The sequence below is a fragment of the Parus major genome, chromosome 15 (assembly GCF_001522545.3).
Source record: "Parus major isolate Abel chromosome 15, Parus_major1.1, whole genome shotgun sequence".
Lineage (NCBI taxonomy): Eukaryota > Metazoa > Chordata > Aves > Passeriformes > Paridae > Parus > Parus major.
In genome coordinates, this window is record NC_031784.1 from 10708153 (window position 1) to 10724026 (window position 15874).

At 44.2% G+C, this 15874-nt stretch overlaps 1 protein-coding gene across 1 annotated transcript; it reads left to right on the forward strand.

The window, feature by feature from the left end:
- Positions 1-9392: 9392 nt before the first annotated feature.
- On the forward strand, positions 9393-14721 carry DRG1 (developmentally regulated GTP binding protein 1). The gene is made up of 9 exons (XM_015644455.3): positions 9393-9510; positions 9714-9837; positions 10614-10789; positions 11199-11268; positions 11831-12000; positions 12738-12868; positions 13072-13239; positions 14007-14129; positions 14604-14721. The coding sequence occupies exons 1-9, from the start codon at positions 9469-9471 to the stop codon at positions 14701-14703; spliced, it is 1104 nt and encodes a 367-aa protein (XP_015499941.1). The 5' UTR covers positions 9393-9468; the 3' UTR covers positions 14704-14721.
- Positions 14722-15874: the final 1153 nt, after the last annotated feature.

The window sequence follows — 15874 nt, forward strand, 5'->3', positions numbered from 1 at the left end:
GGGGTCCGGCGGCGGCTCCGGGCTGCCGGCTCCGTCCGTCCCTGTGTGTTTGGAGCGGAGGAAAGATGGCAGCGGCTGCACTTCCTCTTGCACTTTCACCCCTGGGGGGAGGAGAAGGAGGGGGCGATACCACCCCCCCTACAAAAATCCAGCGGGGGCCCCCCGGCTGCTGCTCCCCAACCAAGCGCCGCCGCCGCCGGCCCCGGTCCGGGCCCCGCCCGCTTCGACGCACCCTCACCACCGGCGCCGCAAACTTTCCTCTCTTCTTTGGACGAGAAGACCCCCACCCTATTCACAGAGACCCCCCCTCCAGCCACTCGGGCTCCCCCCTGCCCCCCCGCTTCCTGCCCCCCTCCCTCCCCGCATCCGCCAATGCAAGAGCAGCCAGAGCCAGCAGGCCGGCCCCCACCCCGCCCGCCCGCGGGGGCTGGGGGCTGCAGTCTCCCCCTTCCCCAGCACCGATCCTCCAATGCCGAGCCGGCAGTGAGGCCCCCGCCCGCGGCTCACGGGGGTGGTGGGGCTGCGCTCGCCCCCTCCCCCAAATATCCGGGCTGCAGCTCGCCCCCCAGGCCCCCTCCCGCTGGAGAGAGGAGGAGGGGCCGGCGGGGGGGCTGCAGGCAACCTTCCCCCCTCCCCAGGCGCGAATCGTCCAATGCAAACCCTCCCGGAGCTGCAGAGGCGCAGAGCGGCCCCCACCTCCTCGGCTCGCCTGAGGAGAGCCGATCCCAGAGGGGCCAGGGGCTGCAGCGCAGACCGGCCTCCCCCCGGTCTTTCATTGCATTTCTCACCCCCACCCCCCGTACACGATCAACTCTCAGCCTCGCTAGAAGAGCGAGGCGCCGGCATTGTGGGGGAGGGAAGGGGTACAGCGGGAATTCTTCCAGTACGAAAATGCCCTCCCCTCGAGAGCGGTTGGGAGGAACGGTACCCGCGGGCCGGGGGCTGCGGGAGGCACCGGCACCTCACAGCCCCGAGCGCGTCCATGTTGGGGAAAGTGCTGCCCGCGGAGCCCCTCCCGCGCAGCCGGGGTTCCCACGGCGCCCGGAGCGCCCCACGCCCCAGCGCGGCGAGGCTCCCGCTCCCTCAAGTTACCTTCCCCGGGCCCAGGTTAAACGCTCCAAAATGCACTGCCGAATTCACTGCGTGGGGTTGCCTGGACTGTCCTAGTGCTGAATCTTCCCTGTGTGCTCGAGGTCCTTCTACGAAGAGCTGCTATTTCAACATCATCATTATCATTACTCATTTGCAGCTGAAATCTGCTTTCTGTCTCAGACAAAAATTGTTCTCTACTTTTGAAGAAGCATCTCCCCCATATGTATCACACACATACACACATATTCTCCAAACAGACTTTGTTTTGTTAAAGACAACGCTTGGAAAAAAGTGTTCAAGGACGATTTTTTGCATTTGCAACATCAAGCCTAATTAAGAATGCTTGGACTACCTATTCACGATCTAATATCGTCACTTAAACTATTCTGTGGAAAATACTGAACTTGGCACATGTGAGGGCATCACAAACTACAGAGCTTTCCAAAAGCTCAAACCCAGCACTTGAATTAAATAGTGGTGGAACTGAAAAAGCATTCTGGGTACTGATGTGCAAATGAGCGCACCAAGCTCCTAACTTCCAAAATACTACATTAACACTTAAGGCCACACAGTGCCCTCAGCCTGTACACCAGATTTCTCCTGCTTTTGATAGGAACTGTTTGTCTCTACTGCAGTCAGAATACTACCAGTAACTTTTTATTACTGCACTATGTGTGCACACAGCCTGATGTGAACATTTACTTGAGAAGTTCGAGGTGGAGTGATAGCAATGCTGACAAACCCAGCTTAAATACACCCTATTATATAGATAACACAGTGCTCGTATTCTCTTAAGTCTGTGTGCCACAGACACACAAGTTGTACTTGCTACAGTGAGGAAAATGATTATGTTTAACTCACTAGCCAGGCTGCAAGCACACACACACAGAGCAGTTAAAGAATCTGGAATTTGCTTATCTTTCCTAGTGGCTTTGGACAGTTGCGTGCCTTTCCCCCACTGGTTTATTAATTTGCTTTCTTTTAGCCCCCAGCCTCCTGACATGGTTCCTGCTTCCTATTTCAGTTCCCTCCTCGCCTGTTCTTTGTCTCTCCTCTAGGCAGGGGGAGGGGGGTCCTGCCTCTCTCACAGCACTTTCCTCAGAACTTTCTCCAGTTGCCACGGAATGTTCTGGTTTCAGCTTCCAGCCCTCCTGTTTAAAAGGCACCATCCAACACACCCTACCTGCTTCTCTGGGTAAAAGCTAAAAAAACCCCAAAGCATGGCTGTTTCTTGGCAAGTGACCACATTCACTCTTGCCACGAGGATGCCAGATCAGCACACTGGGAGCTCCCACTCCGAGTAGCTGCTGGATGCTGGCTCAAGATGACCGCCAGCACCTTGCACTCCCGAGTAATCACAAGGACACAGACACAGCCCTTTGCCTTGGCTCCTCAGCACTCTGCCATGGCAGTGGCTGCAGCTCTCCTCTTGGTACAGTTTTTCTGCTCTGTCTCTCTACACTGTGTGGCTTACCACACCCTATAGCTCCACCATCACATTTAAAGGACTGCTGCTTAGAACGTTTTCTGGTCCCAAACTTACCCTGTCTCAGAATATGAGACAATCAAAGTAGCCACTCCACTAGCATTTGTTACAGCATTGCCAAATTTCTTTTGAAAATTAACAGGTACTAAACACGCTGCGCAAAAATTTGGCTCATCGCTATTAACAGACTTGTAAAGTTCCCTAAATTCAATGTAATGACTAAATGGCATTTCTCCATAACTGTGTAAGCAGACAGGAATGACTACCTTTGACTCAATTACCATCACAACTAGCAAGTTACTTTTTGAAGACAAAGTTCCAGATAATGTGAAAGAAAGTTTTAAATTTCAGTTTTAAAATTTACATTTTCTGTATCCAATATTTCCTCTCCTTTTCCGATTAATCCTAATCTGTTTTCTTTGATGTCTTCTGCACTGGAATGTGCTGAACTTCTTTTGAATCCATCCCTCTTTTAAATAAAGGCATTTTCCTCAGCTACTTTATTCAGCTTCTCACTATTTCCTGTCTCACTTCTGCTCAGGGGAATTCCTGAGGTGTCCCTAAATGTTTTGCAGCTGCCTGGTGCCTGCTGAAGCACTTTGATTGGTATTTCAATAGTATTAATAATCCTCCTTTTCTCCAAACATGTGTGTACCATTTGGGACTCCACATTGTGCATTGCTTGCTTCACTGCAGATCAATTGCTACTGGCCTTACTCAGAAGTGCAGACCTTAAATTGGTGTGCAAATATAGGAGGTAACAAAAGACGGTTACAGTAGAATCTGTTCAAACATATTTGGGTATATGTTAATTAGAGTTGAGTCATACCTATTTGTTCAACACTTTCAACTCATGAATCTGTGTAGATCTTGAGGCTACTGAAACTTTTCAGAATAGTCCCATTATTATACTCTTTAAGAAGGTTAGTCACTATTTCACATGGATTATAATATTAGCAGAGACATTTGTGCATAGCACTTGTGCCAGCTAATCAGTCATATGAACAATTTCCTTTGTATGTGTGTTCCACAGAAATACACAACACTGCAGTTTATGGCACACTTGCAATTTCAGTGAGTAGCTGTCAGTTTTTCTGAGCTTTCACTGGTATTTTAATTAACTGCTACTGATATAACAAGCAATTAATTCATCATTCATTACTTATTAGGTTGATTATTACTTAAATTTAGTTTTTAAAGCTTGCTCAGTTTATTATTGGGAATCATCCCATGAGAATTCCAACCCTAGCAGCAAGGATTTTCAGACCTGGAGACAGCAGTGTTTCCTCTGTAACCCATGGGTTTAGTGATTTGTCAGCTTTCTCCTCTAGAAGCAGATGAAAAGTATTTAAAAATACCCAGCACCCTCACAAAACCAAAAGCAATAGGAAGGTATATGATACTGTGGAAAGTGCACAGAAAGACTTACTTTAAAAAGAGAAAACAGCATTGTTTGTTTTTCCTCTTTTTGATCACTCTCCTCACTGCACTCGTGCTGTGTACTCTGTGTGTTGCATGGCAGCCCACGACAAAGTGTGGGGAGCTGACACTAAACTATACAACTTTTAGTTGTTATACTAATTTTACACAGTCTTGGAAGCCAACCTTTGATACTTAATCTCCCTTTTGTTCCCCTCATTTCTTCAGTCTTCCAGTTTAACTTATTCTAGACTGCCTGGAACCAAAGCAACCTGACCCATTCAAAGCAAGATTGCCACATTAGGGATCTGTGCAACATGGAAATACAACCTAGGATTCCATTTCGTTGACTCCCAGTGAATTAGGCATTCATGCCTACCTAAACAAACCTGACAGACAACTTTTTCTTCTAAAAGATACATTACAATACAATCCTAAATATGCAATGCAAGCAACAAAGGTTTGGTATTTACAGGTTAACAGCTAAACTACTGTGGCTGTCCCCAGGAAAACTCCTCCCTAGATAACAAGTAAACTGGCATAAAGAACAGTTAATCCTAGAAGACAACTAGGAACGGCTACATCTGTACATTTTACAACATTTGAAAGAGATACAACTTTGTCTATTGGCTCAAGAGTTAATTAAGCTGTGAATTGCATCAACTCTCAGAGTCACTTCACCTCAGGCAATCAGTATTATGCTTCCATTGAAGATTCAGCACTATGGATTTAAAAAGTCTTACCTTTTGATAGAGGGTTTTCAGAATCTCTTTCCTCCAAACAGGCATGAAGCTGGCCCTTACTCAACTCATTATAGCTCATTATAGTTTGTCTCTTCTTCAGTATGAGCAGTTTTTCCCTGAAATACAATAAGAGGGTTAACTACCAACCAGTTTTCAAATCAAAGTGCAATTCATAGGGTAAATTTGCAAAACTGTAAAAATTAAAAAAAAACACAAAGAAAACCAAACAAAAACCCACAAAAAAACCACCTTAAAAGGAACCAATTGTCTATATGCCTTAAGCTGCAGTTATCCTTTTTTTTTCATGGGGAAACTCTGGCAGGTTGGTTACAGTCCCATACTCATAATTCTTAAAATCCTAAGTACTCAGATCACTGTTACCATTTGATACAGATTATTTTTCACTGGGCTGGTGATCATTTCTGAGAGGATATGAAATTTCAAGATCCTTGTTTCACTTGAAACCGTGATTTCATTTCCTCCCTGTCACCCCCTCACTTTCTGAAATGCTGCAGAAATCCCACCACTAATCTAGAAATGCAGTCTGTAGCAAGCCCACAAACACACAGCATCAGCTGGTTGCCAGTATAGTCTGGCATGAGGTGAATTACCAAAACCACAAGTGCTGTACTACCAGAGTGGCTCTTAAACTGAAATGACCTTCTCAGTGCACTGTGAATAAACTTGATATCCTCAAGTATTTGAGTTATTTATTAGAATATAAAAGAGGGGGAAAAAACCCCCTCAAACCTGACTAGGTGAGCATGCACCGCTTATTTTTAACAAGGTACTTCATGTGATTTTAATGAAGCATACACAAGTTATCACAATTAATTTCATACTCAAAGTATTTACCATGTATTGTACAATGATAAATTTTACATAGTTATCCAAAAGACTTGCAAGCCTCTTCTCAATATACTTTGTTTGCATCTCATCCTCTCACATAAGAAAACTCTTACTCAAGCTGAAACACTAATTGCTTTAGAAAGAATTTCAGAATTTGCTCCATAATTAAATAGCTCATTTAAAATTGGTAGTTTGACATGAAACCTAACTGCATTAGCTCCTAGGCTCTCCTCTGGAAGTGAGCTACAGTTACCATACTTGCAGGGCAATGCCATGGAAACATGAAAGTTTCAATCATTCTGCGGCAACTGCAAACTCCTGTTGTGCAAAAAAACAAAGCTGAGGCACAAGTAAAGGAAAAGACTTGTTCAAAATCAGAGTTGGCAAGACAGGAGTGTGTAGAAGATGAATTTCCTAAATCCATTTTTCTACAGCCCTGCACTGTTCAGATCTTGCTGATGAAGTATGTGCCATTTCAGTCACATTCCTGTTGTAGCTTGGAGAAACAAACACTCCTGTTTTTTCCCTGTCACTGATTCTGTACTGTGTCATATTCCTTAAGTGTTTGATGAGACAGCCTTTGCATGAGATGCAGTCTTTGTCCACTTGTTGAATATGCTTTAGTACATTACTTTCTTTATTAAGAATATTATTAGAGAAGTGTTGAAGTTATATACTTCCAGTTTATCAGTCACTCACACGACTACATAATCATTTGTGGGTTTTACTCCAGATCTGAACCTTCATTCTGTGTCATCTGATTTTACAGGCAATTGGTCCCAGGAGAGATTGACTGTTGAGCAAGTAACAGCCTTGGGAAGTATTCCCCCTGTTGCACTTCATCTAGATTCCCTAAATGGAATGACTGCAATTTAAAAAACACACATATACGTTTTAATAAAAAAGATGGCAATTCACATATACCATTTTCCATCAGTACCCACTATAAAGCTCAATTAACCTTTTGAGCAGATCTCAGTCTCTCACATCTCCTTTCATTTTCTCTCCAGTTCTTCTGTGGGCTTTTTTTCTCCTGACACTGTATCCAATTTTCTATTAATATTTTCCTTGATTTTTCCATTCTCTGACTGACTTTTATTCTTTTTTCTTTAATAAGGTTTTATCATTTGCACTCTATTTTCTAGTTTTGACTGCAGTCTTCAGGGGACATAATTTATCCATTCCCAGTCACCCACCCTTCAGTCATTTTTCCAGCTGTTGCACCTTTATTTCCTATGGTCAGAACCACCCTGTTCTCTAAGCACCATATTGCATAAAACACCTTTATATTAAAAAATTCAAAGCAGTACTCACAATAAATAAAAGTAATATTACTCTGTTCACAACCTGGAAACAATCTCTGTTGAACAAACCTTTCTAGAGCTTAAAGGAAGGTACTGTTATAAACTAAGATAAACTACTTTAAATATCATAACCAATTAGAAAATGTTAATTTGGCTACCAAAAATCAAACTAATTACCTTAATTAATTAAATTCTTTCTCTCTTCAGGTAATTAAGGACAATACTCAACACTAAAAGAAGTTTTTATGTGCCAAAATTCCTTATAGCCTTTGCTTGAGTAACTTTGTGAGAAGAATTTAAGAACTGAGCAGCTGTATGTTAAGAACACTATGGAAACATAAACCAGGAACACAAAAACCAGCCAGTAACTAAATTTCACACCATGTGTTTTTTGACATCTTTGCTCATTCAGCCCCCACTTTGAAAAATGGTTTTACTTTAGACTATGAGATTTGGAGTGAATTTGTAACAACTAGCAACAAGTTCTGAAGTTAACCATGATGTACTGCACAGAAGAGGGGAGGTCTTAAACCCTGATTCAGAATCTGTATTTTTCTCGATATTTTTCCTTTTACTAAAAAGAACCACAAATCTGGACTGATTGTGTGGCTGAATTCAGTTGAGGCATAAACAAATCCAACTCCATCTGAAGTAAGTAGGAAAAAATTTATACCAGGGTCAAATCTCTGTCCCGTGTTGGAAAAGGATATTGTTCACAAGGAATAATTAGAAAACTATGAACAAATATATAGTGGGTAGGTGCATTTATTTTTACCCTAGCTTAGCTGAACCAACATTACCAGGAATAGTAATTCAATTTTATTTGAGATTCTATGTTAGTAAGCTCTCTATAAGCTTATATTAATAACAGTTCCTACTATAAATATATTTATGACAATAAAGGCTGCTCTTTTGAATAAATGGAGACAAAAAGGGAAATGCAGAGGCAGAGACCACAAATAGCAGTCTGGTTCCCATTGCACTAGCACTCTTTTTTTTCCTTTTCACTGTAAGTTAAAGAAGATTTAATGATTCCACAACAATTCTATCACCAAACTGTTGTAAGGTTAAGTTTTGTCAATTGTAACATACTCAGAATTCTGTCTGAAGATGGGGCAGATGTGTCTGTAAGTGCTCACATTACGGGCAAGGAGAGGGTAATTTTGGCTTTTTTTTTCTTTTTAAAGTTAAGTTTTACATTTAGATACACCCTATAAAAACGGACTTTGCAATAAATTGAGGTAGAAGAGCCTTTTTGGAAAGGTTTCTATAAATATTCGAATTCAGACAAAATATGACACAGAAAGAAACTTGGAAACCAAAATCCTGAACACTGATTAAATTGTATTTCCTTGTAAATAAAAATACTTCATAAAAATACTTCTAATTTGAAATCCAATTGTTTGGCTTCTTGTGGAACAGCCGAACGCTGGAAATACTTGGCATTTTAAAGTTTGAAGGGGCCTTTAAAAAAAAAAAATAAATCCCTTCTCTTTTTAATTAGCCTGCATTCAGTGCAGTTACAGATGTCCCTGGGGCAAAGTGGTACGGCCAGGGCTCAGCTGAAGGGAGCCGTGAGAAAGCTCCAGCATGAAGTCCCGGTTTGACAAAGCACCAGCTCAGGAAGGCTCCGCCGCGGGCAGTGCGGCAGCGCCGCCCGGTCCGGTAGCGCTGCGGTACAAGGAGTGCCACAAATACACACCTGGCGAGGAGCGGAGCGGGCTGCGGGAAGGACCGCGGAGAGGCCGGTCCGGTTTAACCCCAGCGAAGGGCACACGCCAGCTCCCCTGGTGGGCAGCGAGACTCCCGGCTCCCCTCACACCTGCGGGGCAGATGCCTCAGCGCGCAGCTCCGCCCGCACCGTCCTCTCTCACAGCCGAGCACCCATCGCCTCACGCCGGCTTCTCTCGGCGCCGCAGCCCGGCTGCCCCTCACGACCTTGCGCCTCAGCCGTGCCAGCACCGTCCCCGGGCCCCCCTCAGGGCTCTCGCACTCCCGGCTCTTGCCGGCTCCGACAGCCCCGCAGCCGCGCTCTGCTTCGCACACATCACACGGACACGGGGCACAGACACGCCGATCTCCCACAAACAGATCACACGTACACGGATCTCTAACATACATGGATCTCACAGACACAGATCCTACGGATACAGGAATCTCTCTCACATACACGCGGATCTCTCACACGCGGATCTCTCACACGCGGATACCTCACGCATGGATGTCAAAGGCATACGGACCTCACACACACATGGATCTCACAGGCACACGGGTCTTTCACACACACAGGGATCCCTCACACACACGGATCTCACACTCGGGCATCTCTCCCTCACACTCGCCCCTCACAGCGTTGCCCGCTCTTTCTGTGGGGCGGCGCACGCTCTGCCCACGGCCCAGGGGGCGCTGCACCGCCTCCCCTCAGGGCAGCGCGCGAAGCCGGCGGCGCGCGCCGCGCGCCCTTTCCCGCCCGCCGCCTCTCGCGAGAGGTCGCCACGCGCGTGCGCGGCTCCGGCGGGTGCGCGAGGAGCGGCGGTGCTGAGGGGCGGCCGGGCGGGCCGGGCCGGACGCCACCATGAGCGGCACCCTGGCCAAGATCGCGGAGATTGAGGCGGAGGTAACCTACCGCCGCCCTCCGCTTTCCGCGGACGTGCCGGACACAGAGCGCCGAACGGGGCGGACGCGGGGCTCGGGCCGGGGTGGGGGACGGCTGCCGGGCCGCGCCGTGGAGGGGTGGCGGGGCCCTTTCCCCAAGCATCGCGCAGGGCCCGAGGCGACAGAGCCCTCCTGGTGTGAGCCCTCGGTCCTATGCCCTTGCAGATGGCCCGGACACAGAAGAACAAGGCCACCGCCCATCACCTGGGGCTGCTGAAGGCCCGTCTGGCCAAGCTGCGCCGGGAGCTCATTACCCCCAAGGGAGGCGGCGGCGGCGGCCCCGGGGAAGGTGCGTGGTCTATGCAGGTCTATGCAGGAGCTGTCCATGTGCGGGAGGTGTGACGGAAGGCGATGTAACTGGGGGCCTCTTTTCCGCACAAATCGTGTCAGATTATCTGCTGAACGCTCATAGAATCGCAGAAGCGTTTGGGTGGGAAGGGACCTTAAAGATTATTTGGTTCTACCCCCTTGTCATGCCGGGGACATCTCCCACTAGATCAGATTGCTCGGAGCCCTATTTAACCTGACCTTAAACACTTGCAGGGATGGGACAGCCACAGCTTCTCTGGGCAACTTGTTCTGTCCTTGCTTCCTCTTGTCCTACCCGGTACTGGACCTCTAACCATGATTTGTGGCCCTTCCTAGGGCTGTGGGGTGGAGCCCTTCATGAAGTGTAGATTAAAGTACTTTTGTATTTTGGCTAATATAATCTTTGCAGAAATCTTAAGCTTTTTACACGAAAAAGCACCTTTACAGCAGCCATGTTTTTTAATATATATAAAGGTGTGAATTGCCTTAGCTGCAGTGCTTAAAGGAAATGCTTCACTTATACTCAGGTACAGTCCACTGTGAAGCTTTGCAGCCAACACTTTATTAGACAGGTATATGTCATGGGGTGTTATAAGTGATACAAGGCAATAAGGATTGTGGACAATCATCCTTCTAGGAAAGCTTACTTGGCTTTTACTCAGGCAGTATTAAAAATTATAGTGTATCTGATGTCCATGACATTAGAAGATAGAAAATGCCAATCATTAGACAAATATTTCTACTCCTTATTTGCAGGTTTTGATGTTGCAAAGACGGGTGATGCCCGCATTGGGTTTGTGGGTTTTCCATCAGTGGGGAAATCTACTCTTCTAAGTAATCTGGCTGGTGTGTACTCTGAAGTGGCAGCATATGAATTCACTACACTGACTACTGTGCCTGGAGTCATTAGGTACAAAGGAGCAAAGATCCAGGTGAGATCCCGTGTCTCTGAGGGTAGGATGGGCTATACAGATACTGTGCTGTTGTGGTTGAGTGGTCTGGCCTGACATTAGCAGGTTAGAAGTGATGTGTAGAAGTGCTTGAGAATACCTTGGAAATGTTTCTATGAGGTATGGATTTTTCCCTGCTTTTCACTTTGCTCTGGGAAGAAGTTCCTGTGGTAGTTGTAATTATTCCCTATGACATGATCTGTACCACTGTACCAATAGGGCACATGGGATTTTATATATATATATATATAAAACAATCAAATGGGAAACAGTCCTGTCATACTCTGTCCAGATTTGCAGTAGAGTCAGCTCGTTCAGAAGGGTAAAAGTAGGATTGATTTAATGAAGAATACTTTTCTCATGTGATACTTTCCTTCCTATGAACAAATAGCTGCTTGATCTGCCAGGAATTATTGAAGGTGCCAAAGATGGTAAAGGCAGAGGACGGCAGGTCATTGCAGGTGAGTATGTTAGAGCTGGAGACAGCAGCCTGTCACTGGTTCATTTAACACAGTACAGGAGAATGAAGGGTTGAATCACTGTTTCTGATGTCTTTAAAAAGCTGGATTGTTTTCTGGACTTGATCTGCCTGCTGAGAAGCAGCAGCTGCTTTCATATTGTTGTTTTCAGTTCTAGCTTTGTGATCTTGCTGGGTTTATGCTCTGCACTGACACTTCAGTGAAAGCACATTGCCAGTTTTGCAGGCAGATCTGATCCCATCCTAAACAAGGCTGCTGTTTTCATTTCCTTACCCAGTTAATTGTCCTCAGTCTGGTGTCTGAATGGAGACAAGAAGATTTTTTCCAGCCTCTGTCGTTCTTACAGCATGTGCAGATCTGTCTATCAGTGATGCTTGGCCAGCAAAATAAACTTCAGTCCTACACTGGTATTTAAAAATAACAAATATGCTGGCATTCAGGGGTTTCATAGTGTCATCAGTCCACTGAGCCATATTGTGGTTGTTTTGTCTCAGGTTGTGTGAGCATGCTTTTTGAGAGGTGACTTTCTTTTTCTGATTCTTAGTTGCTCGAACCTGTAATCTCATTCTGATTGTTCTGGACGTGCTGAAACCCCTTGGCCACAAGAAAATCATTGAGAATGAACTGGAGGGATTTGGAATCCGTCTGAATAGTAAGCCCCCCAATATTGGCTTTAAAAAAAAGGATAAAGGAGGCATTAACCTTACAGCCACAGTAAGTTGGAAGTTCTCTTTACCCAAAATTAAAAAACAAATTGCTTGAAGAAAGAGGCATTTATAGTTGATGGTATGTCTGGGACCATGTGGTACTGTGACTTCTTCAGGAGTTGAACTGCTGTACTGTGCTACAGTCAGTTACTTTCCTTAGAGGCCATCCACACCTCTCCTGGAGCCTGACCACTTCCTTGCCCTCAAAACAGAGCCTTGGTTGCTTTCCACACATAACAAGTTTGAGATCCAAAGGAGAATGTGCAAAAACTGCCTCTTACTTGGTGGCTACAATGTCTTTCTGGAGAGGATTGCTCTGAGTTTCAGGCCTTGCAACCCATTCACCTGAATCTTTAAAAGCGTAGAAATAACCAGAGATACCAAAAGTCAGAATTCTGTGCTCTAAGAACCTAAAGTGTAGTTGTCTGGGCTCTGAACTGCAAGATATATGGGTTTGTGTTGCATTTGGTCCCAAACTGAAAGGAAACACTGCTTCTGAAATGTCTGATTGCAGTTCTCAGTGTGGCATTAATATAAATGAAGTTGTTAGGAGTTAAGGATTTAAGTCTGTTTTTCCCTCTTCTCACACCAGCTACAGTAAAACCAGTCATGTCCAGTAACTTAAAATGCAACTATTCTTTGTAGTAAGGTGTATGCAGTGGTTGCTAGGTGACAGCACTGTTAATTGTAATACTTTATTTGGCTGTTAGCTCTGCCCTTCCTTAACACTGTGTCTATGTTCAGTGTCCTCAGAGTGAGCTGGACACTGAGACAGTGAAGAGCATCTTAGCAGAGTACAAAATCCACAATGCTGATGTCACGCTGCGCAGCGACGCCACTGCCGATGACCTGATTGACGTTGTGGAAGGAAACAGGTACTGTTGGCTCCCAGGCTGTGCCACACGAACAGTCTGTATTATAAAGAAAAGAATTGTCTTTTGGGTTTGCTTCCCACAGAAGCTGAGCCAGCAATGTGGCATCAACACAGGGATAAGCTTTTTATAACCATTTTTTCTTTGCAGTGAAGATAGCAGCGTGCTGCTGTGAGGTTGCTCTAACAATTTCTTTCTCTTTGCAGGGTTTACATCCCATGCATTTATGTCCTAAATAAAATCGACCAAATTTCCATTGAAGAACTAGATATCATTTACAAAGTACCCCACTGTGTACCGATATCTGCTCATCATCGCTGGAACTTTGATGATCTGCTGGAGAAGATCTGGGACTACTTGAAACTAGTCCGAATGTGAGTCAGAATTGCTGCCTTCTGTGGACTTAAGTGTTTGGCTGAGACTGAAAAAGGTCTTGGGAATGGATGAGGAATATTTTAGAAGGCTTTTCTACTAACTGGTGTTTGCTTTGTAACCCAGAAATTGTGCTTGTCTTAGCTGTTGTGTGATAGCCACAAGTGCTGTTTTGAATTTATAGGGGAATTAAACGAGAACCTTTTGAAACCAAGACCAAAGCACATCTTTAAAAAATCCTCAAAACATGGAACTCTACTCAAACTTCGTGGTAATACTGTGATTCCAGATGTAAACAGCTTTTCAGTCTGTCATGGATGCAGCTCTCTTGACAGAACTTAGTTCTTCACCTAGAATTTCAGATATTTTTACTGCAAGTTATTCCAGGTTTACCTCATAATTCTTAGGCATTTTTGGATGAACTTATGAATGAATTTACTAATACTCATAATACAGTAATTGCTGTCATTTAAATTTATATCTGTCTTCTTACAATTATATAGAATGTACTGTGAAAAGGCATTTCACAGTCCTTTGTATCTGTGTTCTAGGTATCTATGCTATAGACTTCATCAGGTGCTTTTTCTAATACATGTTGAGGTTTTCACAGAAAAAACAATGGCAAGTTGGAACCATAAAACTAATCACATTATTTTACAACTACTATTGCCATTTGGCTTTTTTTTTAAAGCACCTTCAGAAGGCTCACAAGTGAGAAACCTTTGCTGTTACAAGGGAGAATTGACTGATGGTTCCATCTGTGTTACAGCTACACCAAACCTAAAGGACAGCTCCCAGACTACACCTCTCCAGTGGTACTACCTTACTGCAAGACCACAGTGGAGGATTTCTGCATGAAAATCCACAAAAATCTCATAAAAGACTTCAAATAGTAAGTATTATTATAAAATAATATATGAAATAGAAAATAATTTGCCTTTGGGTATATTATTTAATGTTCTTCTAAACTAGAAGGGAATACCAGGACTATTTTTTTATGTTAAATTGAATAAATCTGCCTGTCATAATCAAACTTAGTACTTCAGTTGTTGTATTTGATGTTCTTGTGCTCTTTCCTACATACATGTCCTCTGTGGAGAAAAAATTGTTATTTAAAAGTAGCACTAGACACAGCATTACAAGCCATTGTCCCATGCACTTGGGTTTTCAGGACAACTTCAGGCTTTGTTTTGATCTCTTTCTAGCCATGGTTCACACTGACCACTCAGCCAGGTACTTGTAGGAGAATAAAAATAGCTCTGAAGCATTGCTTTCTGTATTAGCTTTGTGACAGAAATAGCTGCTGGTCTGCTTGCATATCATACTTCTAAGCCTTTTAATTTAAATTTGATTTTTCTTCTTTCAGTGCACTGGTCTGGGGTTCATCTGTTAAACACAACCCTCAAAAAGTTGGTAAAGACCATACTCTTGAAGATGAGGATGTTATTCAGATTGTGAAGAAATAAAGTTATTCTTACATGGTTTGTTGCTGTGCCTGAAATTTATCATTAATTATGAACCCCTTCCCCCACCCCCCATTTTGATTTAGAAATGGCCTTCTATTATAGTATCTTGTTTGGTAAAAGTGATGTTTCTGACCAACTTACACTGCAGGGGCTTGTTCCAGCAGAACTTAGAGATAAAAACTGTGGTTCAGTGACTTTCACAAGGGCAAAATCTTACAAGAAGCTTTGATTGCAGGGATAAGGTTCTGCTGCATGTATGTGTCATCCCAAATTAGAAAAAATTTCACACATCAGGAATTATTTTGTTCAAAGAACAAAACATGAAAAGCAGAGGCTAGAGAACCATGTCTTATGAAACAATGCTAGGGGACAGAGTTCCAGCTACCTTTATCTGAAAGTGTTCTTGTTGGAATAGTTCAAGGCTATTAATAGTCCTGCAGTTGTGGAAAAGCTGGTCAGTTCTGCTCAGGAGCAGTTGCTTTTTCAGTTGTTTTAGACTAGTGGAAGTGAGCTACAGTGTGTCTGTATGACTGAAGGCTGTTTTCTTAAAAGAATTTCCTGCCTAGATAGAAAAGTCAGGTGCCCAATAGAAGCACATTGCTCTCAGAGTGCTTCTGTTGCTGAACAGAGATGAAGGAAGAAGCTTTTAGCTCATGTCACGAGCGCTTATCAAGTACATCAGCCTCTAGCATTCGCTCTCCTACAAAAAGGAAGTAGGGGTGTTTAATTATAGGGGTGTTTATTTAGATGCATAAAAAACACTCCCCCTCATGTTATTATACATTCAAGAAGACAGGGTGATTAGAGACACCCACTCAAGCACTAAATACTTGGAACAGTGGCTGCTATTCAGCCTGGTAAGGAAACATGGAAGCCTTGATTCTACTCCAGGCATTTGCACCTGTACCTCTAGATCCCTGCATAAGTGAGCTGAACTGCTGCAGGTGTGCTTGGTTTGTGAGCCTGAGTTGAAGGAGCAGAAGATGAGGCTGTTACTAAGATTGGATTCCACTGCTGTTTCTTCACATTCACACTTTGTTTAGAGCTGGGTTAGTTTTACAGCTTTTAATACACTGAGCCTCATCCCTCACACTTAACGGTGACATTTAAATGCAGCAATTCCATGCTGGGTTCCTCTTACCAAAGCAGACTGATCCTCCCCCACCCCTGG